At 32.2% G+C, this 19,292-nt stretch overlaps 3 protein-coding genes across 3 annotated transcripts; all 3 read left to right on the top strand.

The window, feature by feature from the left end:
- The first annotated feature begins 695 nt into the window (after positions 1–695).
- LOC143075050 (3 beta-hydroxysteroid dehydrogenase/Delta 5-->4-isomerase type 2-like) lies at positions 696–3,889 on the top strand. The gene is made up of 5 exons (XM_076250304.1): positions 696–799; positions 1,416–1,566; positions 1,872–2,036; positions 2,494–2,709; positions 3,312–3,889. The coding sequence occupies exons 2-5, from the start codon at positions 1,431–1,433 to the stop codon at positions 3,863–3,865; spliced, it is 1,071 nt and encodes a 356-aa protein (XP_076106419.1). The 5' UTR covers positions 696–799; positions 1,416–1,430; the 3' UTR covers positions 3,866–3,889.
- A 2,637-nt stretch (positions 3,890–6,526) lies between these two features.
- On the top strand, positions 6,527–11,168 carry LOC143075049 (3 beta-hydroxysteroid dehydrogenase/Delta 5-->4-isomerase type 2-like). Its single transcript, XM_076250303.1, has 5 exons — positions 6,527–6,634; positions 7,076–7,217; positions 7,968–8,132; positions 9,731–9,946; positions 10,582–11,168. Exons 2-5 carry the CDS (start codon positions 7,085–7,087, stop codon positions 11,130–11,132), a joined length of 1,065 nt encoding a protein of 354 aa, XP_076106418.1. The 5' UTR covers positions 6,527–6,634; positions 7,076–7,084; the 3' UTR covers positions 11,133–11,168.
- Positions 11,169–13,342: 2,174 nt separating this feature from the next.
- Positions 13,343–18,287, top strand: LOC143074292 (uncharacterized). The gene is made up of 5 exons (XM_076249822.1): positions 13,343–13,784; positions 15,946–16,525; positions 17,049–17,222; positions 17,538–17,555; positions 18,194–18,287. The coding sequence occupies exons 2-5, from the start codon at positions 15,955–15,957 to the stop codon at positions 18,214–18,216; spliced, it is 786 nt and encodes a 261-aa protein (XP_076105937.1). The 5' UTR covers positions 13,343–13,784; positions 15,946–15,954; the 3' UTR covers positions 18,217–18,287.
- The last annotated feature ends 1,005 nt before the right edge of the window (positions 18,288–19,292 follow it).

Raw genomic sequence — 19,292 nt, 5'->3', positions numbered from 1 at the left:
CTTTGATACATTCCCCATTTCCGATGAATTACTTTAATAATATGTCTAGAAGGACGCAAATTGCTAGTAATAAAACTTCAGACTTAAAAAAAATATATAAAAATAAGTCTATTAAACATTATTATGAAAATAAAAATCAGATTATTTTGAGTTCTCGTTCCTATACCTCTTGAAAGACATGATGAGTGTATTTTTTTTTTAGTTCAGTGCGTGTTGCAAAGTCTTCAGTTTACCACGTTTTCCTTGATTTTAGTTTTTTTTTTCAGTAATATTTTCATTTTCTCTTCTACTGACGATTTTGTATCTCCCCTTTGGTATCTTCTAATTCTTATTTGAGATTTAAAAAAAACTAGTAGTTTAATCTAACAATAACTGTATGTGCCTGTCCCTAGTCAGCAATGCTCTTTGTCTTCTTTTTTTCAGTCCAAAAAAAAAATAAGCTGCATATTTCGCATAAACTATGTTTAAATTTCGACATCATTCAAATCAATCGAGTTCATTTATTGAGATTGACAATGGAACAAATATAGTTCACAGGTTTTTTTCTCATCCGAGTTTATCCTATTCATTTTCAAATGTTACTTTTTAGAGAAATATATTCTATTAGTTTTTCAATTTCTTACAAAGTGGCACAGGTGTTTGAATTTAATATCGATACGTGTAAAATGTTATCTCATATAAATAAAAACGAATATATTTAAATATTATGACTATTTATATTAATTTGATATATTTATACTGATTCTAAGATAGACAGTTGGACATCGACCGTCTAGTATAGTATTGATAGATCCAGTTTGTAAGTAGTAGTTGCATCATTATATAATGTATACATTGTTTTCTTGATTTAAAAAAAAGGCATGCATTTAAGCTAGAACTGCTTGAAATATTTGTCTAGATAAAGAGATAGTGTTAAGACTCAATTAAATATTTGATTAATAAAATAACATGAACGACAGTTAACTTAGGACAGCATCTAGAACAAATTTAAAAGGACTTTGATTTAATTGTAATGTAAAAATTATTACTAGGTATATAGTGGATATTGAGATCATACCAGATTGCCTATAGCAACGAGGATGGGTGGTGTTGGGAGGGGGGAGGGGTGTGTGTTCTCGAAGTGGTCCATCTTCAGTGATTACTGGTCTGCTAACACTTCTGTTATGATGTCGAACCCGACTTCGGGCAAGATGCTCTCGATTTCGATCTCAGTTGAATAAGATTGCCCCTTTTCCTGTTATAGGTCGGTTGAGAAAACTCACTCAACAAATTGACCTATGATTTAGCCAGGAGTGCTGATAGTGGTGTTAAATATTAACCATCAAATATCAACCACTAACAACTTTTCCAAGTATTATAACTACGTTTGTCGCACCTTTTAGATGACAAACATTTTATTACATTTTTTCATACAGAATGAATTATGCAAGATGAGCAAGTATGTTGTCTTGGTAACGGGTGGAAGTGGATTTCTCGGACAACATGTAGTGAAACATTTACAGCTGTATGGTGATAGCGTCAAAGAAATACGAGTTTTAGACAAGGTTCCATATGAACAAAAGCTAGGTATTGGTTTTTATAATTAACCAGTATAAATTTAAGTTAAAAACATTATGTAAAAACTAAGATTGCAATTACCTCAGGCAAGTATGACCGTGGACGATTCTGGCATTCATGATAATGTTTTTACTCATGAAATATGAATTCAGTTGCAAAAATCGTTTGAAACTATCAGTTTTCTACATTAAAACGGAAACCACAAAATGCTTATTTTTTAATTATATTTCATGATTATAATTCAGTACCTTATGAAATTATTTGATTTGAAAGAAAACGGATGCAAATGATACGAATTTCGGATTTATTTGTAGAATTTGAAGCAAAGCAAAGCATACTATCGTATACAGGGAGTATAACCGACCAGGCACTTGTCCAGCAAGCTTGTCGTGGTGTTGACATTGTTCTACATATAGCCTCTATGATTGACTGGTCATTATTTCCGAATAGAAAGATTCTACATGAAGTAAATATATTAGGTAAAATCACTATTTTGCTAAGCATTGTGCGTGTTCATTATTGGGTTGACTTTCGAATGCGTGACATTATTGTCCTTCGACACTTAATAAGGCATAATGATATAACACAAGCCAGGCATTATTGTAACGGAAGACACGACAATTAAAAAAAAAACCGTCGCAAAACCTCATACGTAAATGAAAACTACTTAAATCTCACAAAACTCAGCCTTTAAAAAGTCATTACACATAATTATCCTCACGAAAAAAAAAAAAAATGAAACAACATTTAGAATGATACAGACATTAACAATCAATTCTAACATAAACACACAGAGCAATTAACACACGAAAAAACATACATTTTGACTAAAAGAAATTGAAAGAAACAAAATGCTCTTTAGTATATAACACTAGCATTTCATTCATTGTATCTCATATAAAATATAATTTACTGTTCAACTCATATTTTATAAAGGTACACAGACTATTATTGAAGCGTGTAGAGAGGAGAATGTTCCTTATCTAATATACTGTGGTTCCAGTGGTATCTTTGCCGGACCGGAGGAGTCACGTGGAGGAACGGAAACGACAGTAAAACATCCATCAAAATTATACTTTGATGCATATGCGTATTCAAAACTTACAGCACAAGACATAGTCATATCTGCAAACGGAACAACACTAAGCAATGGTATATATTCGTTATTATATTTTTTACATCATACTATAATTATGAGAGAATTGGTTGCATAACATTTAGTATATTTTTGTTTAAAGCCTAGAAATCATGGATCAGATACAAGTTTTTTGAACTTAGGAAATCTTCTCTTTGATACTGATACAGACAAAAAAACTAAAAAGTATAATCACAAAAATAACAAACTCCGAGGAAAATTCAAAACGGAAAGATCTTAACCAAAAGGCAAAATGATAAAACACATCAAACGAATGGACAATAACTGTAATTTTCCTGACTTGGAAAAGGTATTTTCAAACACACATGAAGATTCTTGTACAATTCATAAAAATATGCTTAAATACGATTGATGTAGTTTTAGATATTGAGATAAATCTGAAAAGAAAAAACGAGAGTTAAAACAGTAATGAAAGTATGTGTGTGTTTGTTTGTTTTTTTTTCTTCAGAAACACGCAATCTGATTTATTTTTTAAAAACCTTGAGTTTTATTCTGGTAAAATGTCTGGAACATGGAGACTTTAACACTACACATAATTTAAAGCAATTAAATCAATTTCTTTTCAAAATAAAACAATCAGTTTAACTTATCATTTTAGGAAAACAGCTTCGAACAATTGCCATTCTACCGTTACCAATGTACGGCGAATTGGACTATATGGCTATTCCACTTTCAATAAGGCCTTTCAAAGGAACAACTTATCCATTAGTCGGTCGTATGACAGCCATTTTACAATATAGCTATGTTGGAAATACAGCAATGATGTTTGTGAAAGCAGCAGAATCAATACCGAACAATCCAGCTCTTGGCGGCCATTTTTTCTTTGCTGCAGACGACACTCCACCAGATACATTGCCCGGTGTAATGAAACCATTTTTAGATCTAGTAGGTTCCAGACCATCAACCTGGTATATACCCTACTGGTTTACGATGTTTATGATGTTTTTATTTTATTGTTTACTTTATATAGTTCGTCTGTTTAAACCAGTCAACTTGCCAAATTTGCATTTCACATTCGGGAGCATAGCATTTTTAAATACAACCTTTTATGTTACTTACGACAAAGCCAAGACATTGCTAGAATACGAACCCATCTATGACTATGATACTGCAGTCAGACGATCAAATACCTTCTATTCGAAGATAATTTGAAATAAAATACTGTTTAATATTTTTTGCTGAAGACTTTGAATTCAAACACTCATCTTTCCATGTATACTACTGTCTCGCAATGATTTAACGACGACTTTACTGTAATTCTGTAAGTTCTTAAATTTGTTTAACTGTCAAAAGAATTCAAGTGGTAGTCATTGTAAATCATACTGTGCAAAAATCTCTTTTGTATGTTATACTAAAAATACTATACTATATTTACATTTTTGATAAATACACAAGTATATATAAAAAAAAAAGAAGATGTGGTATGATTGCCAATGAGACAACTCTCCACAAGAGACCAAAATGTCACAGAAATTAACAACTATAGATCACCGTACGGCCTTCAACAATGAGCAAAGCCCATACCACATAGTCAGCTATAAAAGGCCACGAAATGACAATGTATAACAATTCCAACGAGAAAACTAACGACACATAACAAAAATAAAAAATAAATAAAAAAGTAAATGTATCCTTGACATTGGATGGATGAGGCTATTGGTCACTTGTTCACCACATCCACAATGGATTATAGACGCTATTTAATATTTTCCATGATTTCTTATATTAATGCATTACTTGGGTGACAAAAAAAATGTCATACATCATTTTAATCGTTTCTGTTGTTAGTTATTTTATAAAAGTTGAATTATAATTTGTGTTGCGTAGTTTATATGCATGACATTACTTATGATGTTAAATCATTCAATATGCCACTATTTCCAGTTTTCCCACGATTGGTCGGCGATTCATGCAGGTCACTCCGGCTTTCCAGTTTTCCCACGATTGGTCGGCGATTCGATTTCATGTCAATTTCGTTAGCAACGCCACGTGACTCCTTTGCTTCTAGCTACAATTTTCCATCGCAAGCGAGTAGAATGATATGAAAAATATCACAAAAATGATCAGAGGAAAAATGCACAAAATAGCGATAAAGACTGTTATACAAATAAAAGCAACAGTAGTATATCGCTGTTCAAAACTCGTAAATCTATGGACAAAACACAAAATCGGGGTAACAAACCAAAACTGAGGGAAACGCATTAAATATAAGAGGAGAACAACGACACAACATTTATATGTAACACACGCAGAAACGGACTAAACAATAGACAAAATCTGATGAGAATAACAAATATAACATCAAAACCAAATACATGAATTTGGGAAAGAAAAGTACCATGACACGTCTTATAGTATAATGTGAATTCACACTAAAATATAAGAGAAAACAAACGACACAACGGAAACACAACGTAAAAATGTTACACACACACAGAAACGAACTATGATATAACAATGCCCATTTTCCTGACTTGGTACAGGACATTTTTGAAGAAAAAAATGGTGGGTTGAACCTGGTTTTGTGGCATGCCAAACCTTGCACTTAAATGGCAATGTTAAATATAACATTAAAATGACGACATAATATTACAGGACTACAATACAAATAAATAGGAGAACGTATTAGGCAAAGAAACACATACAATAGAGACGTCAGCTAGCTGTTAAATACGGTTTAATCCATCATTTCTAGGAAATGCCTGTACCAAGTCAAGAATATGACCGGTGTTTTCCTTTTGTCCTTGGAGCTCGGTATTTTTTTTTATATTCTTGCAGAGTCACTACTAAGTTGAATAAATCGTAAGGTCTCAGTCGGCATGAAAGTTTATATAAAAAAAATAAGGAGGTGTGGTATACTTGCCAGTGAGACACCTATCCAAAAAAAAAAATCAAATGAAGTTGATGTTAGCAATTATAGCAAACACTACGGTTTTCAGAAATGGAAAAAACCCATACCATATAGTTAGCTATGTACATGATTGAATTTTGAATAATGAATATAAATAATTGACGTACTTCAGCGAGGTATCATCTGTAACTATTTGAGGTAATTATTACGCCTTCGAAGTTGTGGACTGCACTTTTAAGTACTCAAAATAGATAAGATATTTACTTATAGCATTCGAGCTATTAATAGCCTAGTTCATTGACCTTGCAGATCTAATGACCTGTCGGTGATATTAAAATACTAACATATATATATATAAAAGGCATTATAAACGAAAACAAACCCACGAAATATTATGACAGTGGTGATAATGAAACCTTCTTTATCTCAATTTATTTTCATTCATCTGGATAATGTCATTTTTATGTTTGATTTTATGTCCGTAATATCATGAATGTTTTCCTTTTGTTGTAACATATGCAGTTTTTTTTGTGAGTTATTATTCAAGTCCAAAATTTCGTCAAATCAGAGTCGAGATTTGTGACATCATACATGCTGTACCACAGTTATGTTTCCTTTAAAGATAGGCCACAAACAGAAATCATGTCTTACTGCATCAACCAAAATAAAACATTTGTTGAAGCATTACAATACAATCCATTTAAAAATGACCGTTATGAAGAATAGCAAATTAAAGAATACATTTTTTGTTGCCCGATCGATCGTAAAAAACTTCAAATGCAAAATGGTTTATAACGTTAAAATGCACTTATTTCATTATTGCAATTCTTCAATTAAAAGTTTTCGACTTCTTTTATGTTTGTTATCTAATAATTTATTTTCAATTTTCTGTGCACAATTTGTTTATTGGCAATAACACAAACCGGGATGTAAATAACTGATAACAACTACAAGGTCTAGACTGATAAAATATTGTGGTGATAACCTGATTGACAATTGATAAAAGTGAAGTGCAGCAAGTTAGCATAGTTATACAAAAACGAAGACAAGGAGTACATGACATCTGTTGGGTAAGTAGTTGCAAAGTGGAAAAGTTAATTAGAAGACTTTAAAAAAAAGAGTTGACGAAATAGAGCAAAACACCGTGCCTAATAAAAAGGTAAACAGACATTTCAAAGCCCACACAACAATTAATACAGAAACCAAAAGTATAGTCAACATGAAACTCACGAAATACCGAGGGTGAACTCTGTTGCATTGGTAAGGTCAGTTATTTCTACTCCTCTTATAATACTTGTCGTATTGCTTATGTAAAAAACAGATATTCTTTATTCAATGACCATGGTTCTCCAAACCTTGGAAAATTAATAAATGTCTCTTTCTGAACCAGATTTTTTTCTAACATGAACACACTAGAAGTAGTTTTTATGATTTTTGTTTGTGCAGATGCAAATATTAAAATGGGACAATTTTAGAAAATTTATGCAAATGTTTTGTTTGTTTTCGCACAGGAAACAACCATGAAACACGTTGTTTTGGTAACAGGCGGGAGTGGATTTCTTGGTCAGCATGTTGTGAAACACTTACAACTCTATGGAGAAAATGTTAAAGAAATTAGAGTGTTAGATGTGGTCGACTATAAGCAAAAGCTAGGTAAATATATATACTGATACTTTTAACAACGTTATTTTTACTAAAATGAGACAACAGTGGTGTATCGGTTTGATATGTAGAATTGAATATACAGTTAATTACAGCTGTATTTAAGAAATTATAGATCAACCACGCACTGCAATATAAAAAATAGGAAGAATTGGTATGACTGTCAATGTGAGAACTGGCCACATGAGATCAATTGACTGAGAAATGTAGGTCACCATATGACCTTTAACAATGAACAAAACATATAATGCAGAGAAAGCTTCAAAAGTCACCGAGAGGACAGATTAAAACAGTTTAAATCCCTTTATAACTTGCTTTTCTTTTTATATCTATTGAGAGAAACTAACGACCTGATTGATTTACAAACCAATAAGCGAAAAAACAATATTATGAACAAGAACAAACGATTACCCCTGAGTTACATACTAGTAAAGGCATCACAGAATACTATATTATATATGGATGCGGGCATCCAATCCCCTGGGACATTTTCGTAAGAGCACACTATTATAACAAGTACTTGATAAGTACATATCTCCTTAGAACGATACAAAACACCAAAAATAAATTATCAACCCTTAAATACACACATCTGAGAGTAATTGTAGTTACCGAAAGCTAGTCCAATGCCGTTCAGATGATGACAATAATGAAAAGGATGCACGTGTATGTATCACCAATGAAAAATATGTACATTAACGCTGTTATGTAAGATATTATTGTGTTTAATTCATTTTTTAGAATTTGAGATTAAGAAGCCAATGCAAACATTTACCGGTAGTATAACAGACAAAGATTTAGTAGAACGAGCTTGCCATGGGGTTGATATTGTTTTACATGTTGCGTCCATTATTGACTACAACCAGTTCCCTAACCAAGCCATTCTAAATGAAGTTAATGTCAAAGGTAGCCTTCATTTATAAGACTAACTAAATTTGGGAATGATAATTGAGAATATGTCAAAGAGACAAGAACCAGACCAAAAAGAAAACAGCCGAAGGCCACCAATGGGTCATCAATGCAGCGAGAAAATCCTGCACCCGGATGCGTGCTCCAGCTGGCCCCTAAACAAAAATGTGTACTAGTTCAGTGATATGAATGGACGTCACACTAAATAAGAAATATATAAATGAACAGAACAAATTTATGAAGACCTAATAAATCTATTTCAAGGTAGCTCAACATTTAGTTAAAGACATTCAATGTTTTCGTTTATGACAGTATACCATTTTTTGTGATGATGACCTTATTTGCCTCCATATCGTCAAAAATCTTTATGGGGACAAATTGGACAACGAAAAGCATGTAGTTGTCTTAGTCATACCTTGTAATTGGCTTTGTTCACAAATGAAAGAGAAATTTGATGGAATGGCATGAACTCAAAATGAAAGGAGATCGGGTGATTGATCATCGTGAAAATTATCAAAAACACAAAATTATGAATCATTACACAGGACGCATGTTTGATGCTCGTAATAGGCATACCCTCATGACGAATAACTATAAAAATTGTTGCCGAATGACGTTAACGGTAATCTATGATTCATGACAATAAAATGTACTCTATTCTATGCGATAAAAAAATCTATTGATTTTTTTTCGAATGACGACGCTAGATTTTTCCAATAAAAACCGCAACGATAATTTTTTTTAGACCTCTGACGAATCACGATAAGGATATTTAGTAGGGATGTCAAAAGATCTGAAATTTAATACTCGGATACTCGGTCATGATACTCGAGTACTCGCGAGTACTCGGATGAATCTAAAACGTCTATTGAAAAGTTTAGTTTTTAGGTGGGATGCAGTGTTTCTGTTAGGCAGTGTCTGCGCATAATCGCATGCGGGTAATCTTAATTAATTTAAATGTATATCTCATACCAATCACGTTTACATAGAATTCTTGATTAACAAACAAAAGAAATTTTTACGGCTTGTGATGAGTTTATTTTTAATTCATGAAAGTATTACAAGTAGTGCAGATGAAAACCTTCCCTCGCGGAAGGAAAGGCCGTTGATGGGACTACTATAACAAATAGTAGCCTCAGGATAAACAGATTTATATTGTTAATTAATTTTATTTAGTTTTACGAAGTGGATATTTCAATGGAGTTAAAGTTAGTGGAAATGTGAAAGATGTATAACAGGCAAACGAGTATCCGAGTATTAAAACTGTACTCGAGTACTCGGCCTTCCGAGCGAGTACCCGAGTACTCGAGTACTCGTTGCCATCCCTAATATTTAGACGAATCAGTGTAACATTTCAATCAATTTGACGCTAACTGTAGCTGAAAATGATAGTTTGACGACTAATGGTAAAGTTCATTTCTACCCCCAAGTTTGCTTTAATTTGACTCAAAAGTGGCGTTTTTAAAAAGACAAATCAAACTCGAGGTGAAGAGCATTTCTAGCGAAAAAGCATCTTCTGCTATGCATGTATCCCAGTAAAACTTCTTAATGCTTTGAAACCCATCTAATTTGTATTGTTAACATTTCCACAACAGGTACAGAGGTCGTATTGAATGCATGTCGGGAGGAGAATGTGCCGTACCTTATTTACTGTAGTTCTAGTTCATTATATCTTGGTCCGGAGGCTGTGATGGACGGAACAGAAACATCTGTTTCACAACCATCTAGATTCTATTATAAAGCCTATGCCTCGTCTAAAGCTAAAGCACAAGATATGGTCTTATCTGCCAATGGTTCTAAATTGAATAATGGTAAGTACTTACGCCATGTTTAAAAATTTGACCGAATAGTAGTGATATATGTATTATGTTCAACAATTAAGTAGAAAAAAGGAACAACTCAAATTGAGAATGGAAATGGGGAAGATACAGATGACAGGCAATGCAGCAGGAAAATCCTAAACGCGAAGGTGGTCCTCAGCATCCCCAAAATATAAATTTTGTACTAAACTATAGCTTGATGCAATTGAATTGCATGTGTCGTTTGAGATCATACACTATGTTTGACTAAGTGAGCCATGTATGCATTTTATCAACATGAATCCGGAGGAATAAATGTAATTTCCGAGAATACAGAATTCCAAATTTAGAAATTATAATTTGATTGACACATGTTTCTTTTAACAGACGTCACGAGGAGGACATGTATTCGAAAAATCGATCCTCACATATTTAAGACCTCTAATTTAATAATAATAATAATAATATCGAATAATAATAATAATAATAATAATAATAAAAATAAAAGATAACTTAATGTTTTTAAGAATGAAATATATCATGATATTATTAAGGAATAAGACTGACAGATTTAAAACTTTGGTTATTCCCAAATAAATTAATATAACATTTAACATATATTTTATTAACTGTATTATTTATGGCAGGAAATGTTCTGAGAACTCTTGCAATTCTACCTTTGCCTATGTTTGGGGAATTGGACAACGTACAGATACCTCTTGCCGTTCGCCCATTCAAGGGTAAAACATTCCCTGTGGTTGGACCTATGGATGCTACAGTACAGTTCAGTTATGTTGGAAACACTGCAATGATGTTCGTCACAGCAGCAGAAGCTTTACCTAATAATTCGTCGCTTGGAGGACATTTTTTCTTTGCCGCCGACGATACACCACCAGCCTCATATCCTGAAACAATGAAACCATTTTTTAACCATTTTGGTACTAAGACCTCTAAATGGCATGTTCCATATTGGATTGCGATGTCTTTAATGTTTCTGTTTTTCTGTATACTATTTATTTTACGGTTCCTGAGAATAACTTTGCCGACAGTACATTTTTCGTTTGGTAGTTTAGCCTTTCTTAATACGACTTTCTATGTCACTTACGACAAAGCGAAAACTATGCTTGGATATAAACCTCTTTATGAATATGGGTCATGCATCGAAAGAGCCAAAGCGTTTTATGAAAGTATAATTTAAGAAAGACTGAATTTGAATAATTTTTTAAAAAACTTTTATTGTTTCGTATGTACAATTTAATGTTAAATGTGTAATGTACATGTTCCGGACCATATGAGTATTTGGACCATACGTGTATGGTCATGACCATATGCGTATACTCATATGGTTCGACCATACGAGTATAATACTCGTTTGGTTATTAACGGACCGGACCATATGATTATTTTGACCATAAAGGTATTTGTTTTTTAAACTACAGTATAAACGTTTCAATAATACAAAAACTTTATCTAAAACAACCAGTGATGGTTACACGAGAGTTTATTAATTTTATAAACCAAAAACTACTTAAAAATTAAATATTGATGCCATAGTTAGTTTCATCGCTGGTTACATTCTTGCATGTAGGCTTGGTGTGACATTCACTTCCAAACGGTATCATAGCTTTGTTGCAGTGCAAGAAATTAGTGCACGATCCTTTTCATTTACACCTTTTGTTTGCGAGTGAAAATCTAGCCTTTATGCAGTTGCGTACAGTGAAACCGAGGTCTTTAACCATTCGGATCTCTACGGTGTTTTTAAGAAGCTATAGATCTCAAATATCGTAAAATGACTTCAATACACCATATTCACAAGACAACTTTAAAAAAACTATGTTACTTTCCACTGATTTTTTTTGTGTAACAGTTCATTAAGAAAACTTTGGAATTTTTTTAGTCGACATATTACAATTCACTCGTAATAACAAATCGCTAATGACCATCGGTATAAAATATGTTTACTATGAATTTGACAAATAAGCAAAATTAACCTTGTGAACCTTTAATTTTTATTTAGCTTATCTTTTTAATATAATATAATAATAAAATTAACTATATGATATCGTCTTTCTAATGAACGGTATTGAATAGATATTGAGATCAGAGGTGGCACGGTACTTGTCTATCCCAAATTCATGTATTTGGTTTTCTTGTTATATTTGTTATTCTCGTGGTGTTTTGTCTGATGCTTTGTCCGTTTCTGTGTGTGTTACGTTTCGGTGTTATGTCGTTGTTCTCCTCTTATATTTAATGCGTTTCCCTCGGTTTTAGTTTGTTACCCCGATTTTGTTTTTTGTCCCTGGATTTATGAGTTTTGAACAGCGGTATACTACTGTTGCCTTTATTCATACCATATGAAGAGTTTGGAAGTATTAAAAGTAAACTGTAACAGAGTGTTAATTAACCCGACCATATGAGTGTATACCCATATGGTCATCACCATACGCGTATGGTCCAATATTCATATGGTCCGGAACATAAACGTATAACGCTCCAATAAAAAATATTGATATTTATTTATGCTAAATTTTATATATGATATTTCGCCTTATCTTAAGACTAAGGCCGAATTTCTTTCTAACACAAACGATGCAAACGGCTAAGCGCGCACATATTTTGATCATTTCTTTCAAACACAAGTTTGCAAAGTTTACATAAACTTTGACAAACTATGCAAACGCTAAAAATGCGTCTGCAGTTTGTCGTTTGTTAGCGCAAACACTACATTTGCTTCTAACTTCAATCTGATTTAACGAAGTATTTGTATCTACGTTTGTAAAAAGTCTGTTTACCAACAACATGTGCATGCATTATTGAAAGTTCAAACAGGGTCAGTAAAGACTTGTTACACGATGTATTTGTTTCTACTTTTGTAGCAGTTAGGAAAAACCAACAAACGCGGCACAACGTTTACAAAATTGTGGTAAGAAAGAAATGCGGCCTAAATTTTTCTTCCCAAGTATAATTGCAGCGATCATTGCATATTATTAATACAACAAATCTTGTTATTCAAAATATTCCCATTCTTTATTCACATTGTATGTAGAATAAAGGTGGATGCCAAGGTGACCATAAAAAATGACAGCTAAATAAGAAAACTAGGATTGAACATCAAACAAAAACCAAATGGAAACTCTTGCGCTTCAAATAGACCAGCAATGGCGGTTCCAAAAAGTGATAATCGTAATTAAAAAGCATTAATATTAACATTAACATCTTGAAATTTTAGTCTACCGACTAAAACAATTTTCATATCCTTTACAAACTATTATTCCGCGCAACTAATCTAAACCTGGATAAAAAGGAATATGAATTTTACAAATATTGTCAGAACAAAATCATTTTGCATAACTTACAAATCATTCGATGTTCACTATGAAATGAAAAGCATTTAATGGATTACATTTAAAGAACATAAAAATGTTTTAAAACACCTAACTGTGACATGTATCCAATATAGATATAAAAACATGATATAAATCATATGTTCTTCTTTTCATTTTACGTTTCACACTGAAATGAATAAAATGTTGATGTACAAGGTATATAGAACGATCGTGTTCCGGTAACATTGTGTTACAATCGATGACCAAGGTAACATCAATCGACATAGGTTACAAAAAACTAGTTCAACATGTTCAAACTTACAATCAAATTAACAGGTACAAATTAAACATGATAATAAAAAGATATAACTTATGTTGTAGCATGTTTCTCTTTTACGAATTGTTAAAATTGAATTTACTGCTTCCTGTGGTAAATCCGTATAAAAGATTTCCAGCTTCTGAGTTTAGCCACAACTTGTCTTGTCCTCCTTGCATACTATACCCTCTCACTGCTACAGTTAAAGGTATGTTGTATTATAGTAAATTAGGATTTGCGTTTTTCCTTTTAACTAATGTTATAATAACTTTAGAAGAATTTGGCTGTTATTATTAAGTCATATTGCTCTTTGCGTGTTTTGTTTCTAAACATCATTTGCTTTCAAGTTTTCGGCTTTAAACGTTCCTGGTGAAGACAATTCCAGAACGATCGTCACTACATACATTAATACAGTGTTTTTTTAATTTGTTATTCAGTATTGAATATAAAGAGTTAAACGAAACCGACACTTGTTTCTGATATAAACACTTTAACTTAATTTCATTTTAAATCTATGTGTTGAACACGTGCATCTGCTTAAGCATTTGATTATAATTTCTATTCTGATGAAATCATCAGTTTTCTGTTTAAATCTTTAATCTTAAATAATCTTTGACATTGTATTTTCAAAAAGAGTCTTTGGGAAGACCAGTTATGAATTATTTATATTTCTTTTCGTTGTGTTGAACAAAACAGACCAAAATGCGAAATATTTAAAAAGTGATTTCATTTTAGCGTTTTGAATTGCAAATACAAAGTCAGAATTATCACGAATTAAACTCGATGACGTATTTACTTCATTTTGGATAAATGTTCATATGATTTTGCAATGCACAGAAAACAATCAATATTATATTATTTACCTTGAAAAATGCTTGTAAAATGTTTGTAATAAGTTCGACACAATTCTATTATTTACGTTAACAAAATTAAAATAGGAAACAAACTTATGAATTTACGATTAACATTGCGTTGTTATTAATATCTCATTCCTTTGTGAATGTTTTTTGAGATCCCTTGTCTTCCTATAGGATTACGTCGAATAGATAATATTAATAAAATATTTGTGAAATAATTTTTTTTTAATGTCTTGTGTATATTGAAACAATTTGTTTTAGAAACTGTCACTTGCATATTGTTAAAAAAATGAAATTTACGCTTTATAAATTCGATGGGTCGGAGGACGATTTTTCGCCATTTACTCTTATCAATATCCCTCAACCCCTAATCTTAAAACCAATAAAATGCTAGCTCTAATATACGTAAGAAGCTAAATCACTTAAAGGGAACTACTATTCGATACACAAACAGCTTCATATATTTTATTTATATATTTTTTATATCATACATTTGGTAATTCATTGTCGTTAACACAGCTGAAAAGCAATAACATAAAAAATGCTGTCGAAGTATAATTTAATTGCCTAATATATATTTTCAATACTTCTTATATTTTTATTATTTAAAAAAAAATAAATGTATTGAAATATTTAGCAAATATGTTTGAGCAATTTATTGAATTAAAAAAATAAATATCAATAAAGATTTGTACATAATTTTACTAAATTTTTTAAAATACGAATCAAAAGATGTGTTTGATTCAATAATTTAACAAAACACCGAAACACCATGTATACAGATTTGAAAATATCATTCAGTTATGTTTTGTCTTTAATTGTTGCCACATTTTCGTATTACATACATTTCATTTTGTTCTTATTTTATTCTGTAAATCTTTTTAAAAGAAGAATATTTCAATGGTAAAATATTCAGGTTTGAAGTATTTAAGTGATTATTATTCCCTTTACGCTAACAAACGTACAGGGACAATATGTTCAGCTATCACTCCTATAGTCGCTATAAGAAAGAGAAAGAGTCAATATATATTTTTTTGGAATGACATAAAATGATAACATTAAATTTTGTAAATGGAATAAAGTAAACATGCTACTATTTTTGTATAACATTTACACTTAATTTTAAAGTTATAGTAAACTTTTTTCATATTTAGTTGAATATTTTCCTCTCCTACTGTGCGAGCTAATTTCTGTTTCCTTAATATAAATTCTTTTCATAATAAATGTCATCTACTAAACAACAAATATATTTAAGAAATGATATTTACGTGACATATATTGCCTTATAGGGGAGATTATAGGATTCATTTCATATTTTTATAAAGATTATGTTTAAAAAACGTGTTGCCAATTTATAAGTGTTAATAAATTATACAAAAACAAAAGGAATCTACAGAATCACGCTTGTTTTTATGATGTTACATCGTTATCGTTTGAAATACTTTTCGGAAACACAAAAAGAATGCTACTGAGTGATTGTTTTACTGACAAAATTCCCTTTTTATATTTCAGTCTTTCATTATGAATCCAATTCAGACCGTTGTCACATTTATTGCTGTCTTCGTCACAGTTAATGGTGCTGGTTATGGAAAAGGTGGCGGTATGGGCGGCGGTATGGGAGGAGGAATGGGAGGCGGTATGGGCGGTGGAATGATGGGCGGTATGGGTGGGGGAATGATGGGTGGTGGTATGGGAGGTGGTATGATGGGTGGTGGCATGGGAGGCGGTATGGGTAAGATGATGGGCGGTGGAATGATGGGCGGAATGGGAGGTGGTATGGGTGGTGGTATGATGGGAGGTATGGGCGGTGGTATGATGGGTGGTATGGGTATGGGTAAGATGATGGGCGGTGGTATGGGCGGAGGAATGGGAGGTGGAATGGGAGGTATGGGCGGTATGGGAGGAGGTATGGGCGGTATGGGAGGAGGTATGGGTGGTATGGGTAAGATGATGATGCCAATGCCAATGCCAATGCCAATGCCGATGCCAATGCCGATGCCAATGCCAATGCCAATGCCAAAATCTATGCCAATGCCAATGCCAATGCCAATGCCAAAAATGGGAGGTGGTATGATGGGAGGTATGATGGGAGGTAAGTTGAACTAATATTGTTTTCTTACTTTTAACTATTTATTCCATTCAATGTTTTGCCTGATGAACGTGAGGAATACACAACTACCGCTAACATAAAAACAAACACTAAATACACAAATAACTCACAAATATGTCTAGCACGCTCTTGGTGTGACATTCAAAATTTCAACTCAATTTTATTAATGCCGCAAAAGTTAAGCTGAACTTTTATGTCTTTCTCTACTGAATAAAATGCTATCATTTATAAAGAATAAGGTTGGGTTACTTTTATTTGTGAACATTCGAATGTAAATTGTGTAATACTATTGACATCACTTTTAATTATTTTTTACATGTGTATATATAGTACTTGAAAGTAATTTGAATTCAAATTCAAACATCGAAAGTTATACATTGATATATTTCATGTTTAAGAAAAAGAAATACACATATTACTATAATAACAACAAAAAACATCTTTATTGTTAATATTATTTATTGACTTGTTATGATATTTGTTATATGTCTCTTTTTTCATATAGGTATGGGCGGAGGAATGATGGGCGGTATGGGCGGAGGAATGATGGGAGGTATGGGCGGAGGAATGGGAGGAGGAATGGGCGGAGGAATGGGCGGAGGAATGGGCGGTGGAATGGGTGGTGGAATGGGCGGAGGAATGGGCGGAGGAATGGGCGGTAAAATGGGAGGTGGCAAAAGTAAGTCTTTGTTTATTGTAGCTTTACTTTGTGAGAATGTTCTATATTTGCTGACATTTATTTCATTTGAACTTTGACGAAGTTGTCTCATTGACAATCATACCACATCTCCTTTATATGTTGAATGTTTTGATAGTCTTTGAGTATTTTGACATTGATTTTAGTTTTGTATTTAAAACATAATTTAAAAAAAATTAAAATTCTCTTCTCTAGATTTATAGTGAAATTTTATTTATTTGTTTTTGTCTTATGTCTAATATTCAACTAATCAAACCTATACGACTTCCATTTATAAATATATTTCTTTAATTACAGGATACAGAAGAGCCACTGGTACGTAAAACTCGCCATCTATTTCTATCTAAAAGAATATCATAATTTCTTAAATTCTGCAAATTAAAGTACTGTGAATTCATCAATATTCGTTGGGTACCAATTTTCGGGGATTTGCTGGGTCGAGTGAACTATGGAACTAACAGTTCAACGAACTAAAAATTTTCTATTCTTTGGCAATCCGCGAAACTAAATATCTACGAAAATGCAAGTTTCCTTAATCCACGAAAATTAGAACCCACGAAAATCAAAAGAATCCACACTAAAGAAAACGTTCGTTGTCGTGTAATAGTCAGTGCTACTCGAATACTTTGCATCTTAATAAGATTGATTGAGTGATTAAATGATTGAAGGGTTGGATGATTGATTGATTGATCACCTAACGTGGCATCTCCACAAATGCGTGTTAGCAAATAGAGGACATTACATATATTTTTAGCCTCTCATTTAAAACTCGAAATGTAGTCATTGTTATATTCTATTTAATCAATTACATTGTACATGAAAATTATTTTAAACTTTTATTTTCCTCGATTAACTTTATCTCAAAAGTACATATCAAGGAAAAAAAAACTGATATACACCTTTCGTTATTTTTTTATTGTCGTTTACTTATGTTGCCATTTTCTTTCTTTCAGATTCTTATTCATACGACTATTGAACAACATCATTTAGATTGGATTAGTCAGAAACATTTCATCATTGTAATATATAATAAATGTTTATACATACCTTGATCGTTTACTCATGATATTAATCACCAATATGATTTATTTTATATATGATTTTTGATTGATGTTAAAATGATAACATGTCATTCTCTACAGTAAAACACTTGCCATTATCAGAAATTAAGACCCGTAGAGGGTTGCCGCGAATTAAAACAAGTTTAACCCTGCTACATTCTGCATTTTCCTGTCCTAAGGCTGGAGCCTGTAATTCAGTAGTTTTCGTAATGCCTGTATAACATATATTTTTTTGATGTTCTTTTTTTTATTCATAAATCAGGCCGCTGGTTTATTCGTTTGAATTGTTTTACAATTGTCATATTGGGCCTTTCAAACATGTAGCGTACTATGCCGTATGGATTTTATTCATTATTGAAGGTCTTACGGTGACCTATAATTGTTAGTTTCTGTGTCAGTTGGTATCTTGTGGAAAGTTGTCTCATTAACATCCTCTTTGCTTTTATAAGGATTCTTCAATGAATAAAACATAATGATGGTAATTTATTAGTAGGGCATAAAAGTTATAAACACATAAATCAAAATAGAAAACGATCAGACTGTAAGAAGCAGCAGCTTCTAAATTGTGCATTTGTGATTAAGGAAAGACGAATAACGACTAGGGCTGGATTCAATGTGTTTGTGAGTTCTCATTTCACCAATACAAGAGTGACACGACAACCATATTTTCTAACAAAGGAATATGTTTTTATAAAAAAAAGATGATTGGGAAAACGTCAATGAAATAAATTCTCAATAGCACGAAGACGTCTTTTTGGTCAATTTACCATCTCCTACGATTGACAAATGGCATATCATATAACAAAGTTCCTTTGCCTTCAATTTAGACAAACAAACAAATTAACCCAAAGGACAGCAAATACTTAACATCGAAGAAATACACACCACACGAAAAATTGAAATGGAGTTATTATGATAAATCTTATCCGGTTATACATCACGTACAAAGAAAAGAGGAGGGCTGTAACATCGATATTCAGTAATTATCAAC

This window comes from Mytilus galloprovincialis, chromosome 5, assembly GCF_965363235.1.
Source record: "Mytilus galloprovincialis chromosome 5, xbMytGall1.hap1.1, whole genome shotgun sequence".
In the NCBI taxonomy this organism is placed as follows: Eukaryota; Metazoa; Mollusca; class Bivalvia; order Mytilida; family Mytilidae; genus Mytilus; species Mytilus galloprovincialis.
This window is presented reverse-complemented; position numbering and strand designations above follow the sequence as displayed.

What these genes read in the sequence shown, in the direction of transcription:
- LOC143074292 (XM_076249822.1), top strand. Translation starts at nt 15,955, where the DNA reads ATGAATCCAATTCAGACCGTTGTCACATTTATTGCTGTCTTCGTCACA. An exon ending in GATGGGAGGTATGATGGGAG is followed by an intron (nt 16,526 to 17,048) that starts GTAAGTTGAACT and finishes TTTTTCATATAG; the next exon opens with GTATGGGCGGAGGAATGATG.
- LOC143075049 (XM_076250303.1), top strand. Translation starts at nt 7,085, where the DNA reads ATGAAACACGTTGTTTTGGTAACAGGCGGGAGTGGATTTCTTGGTCAG. An exon ending in CGACTATAAGCAAAAGCTAG is followed by an intron (nt 7,218 to 7,967) that starts GTAAATATATAT and finishes TTCATTTTTTAG; the next exon opens with AATTTGAGATTAAGAAGCCA. An exon ending in TGGTTCTAAATTGAATAATG is followed by an intron (nt 9,947 to 10,581) that starts GTAAGTACTTAC and finishes TATTTATGGCAG; the next exon opens with GAAATGTTCTGAGAACTCTT.
- LOC143075050 (XM_076250304.1), top strand. Translation starts at nt 1,431, where the DNA reads ATGAGCAAGTATGTTGTCTTGGTAACGGGTGGAAGTGGATTTCTCGGA. An exon ending in ACATGAAGTAAATATATTAG is followed by an intron (nt 2,037 to 2,493) that starts GTAAAATCACTA and finishes TATTTTATAAAG; the next exon opens with GTACACAGACTATTATTGAA. An exon ending in CGGAACAACACTAAGCAATG is followed by an intron (nt 2,710 to 3,311) that starts GTATATATTCGT and finishes TTATCATTTTAG; the next exon opens with GAAAACAGCTTCGAACAATT.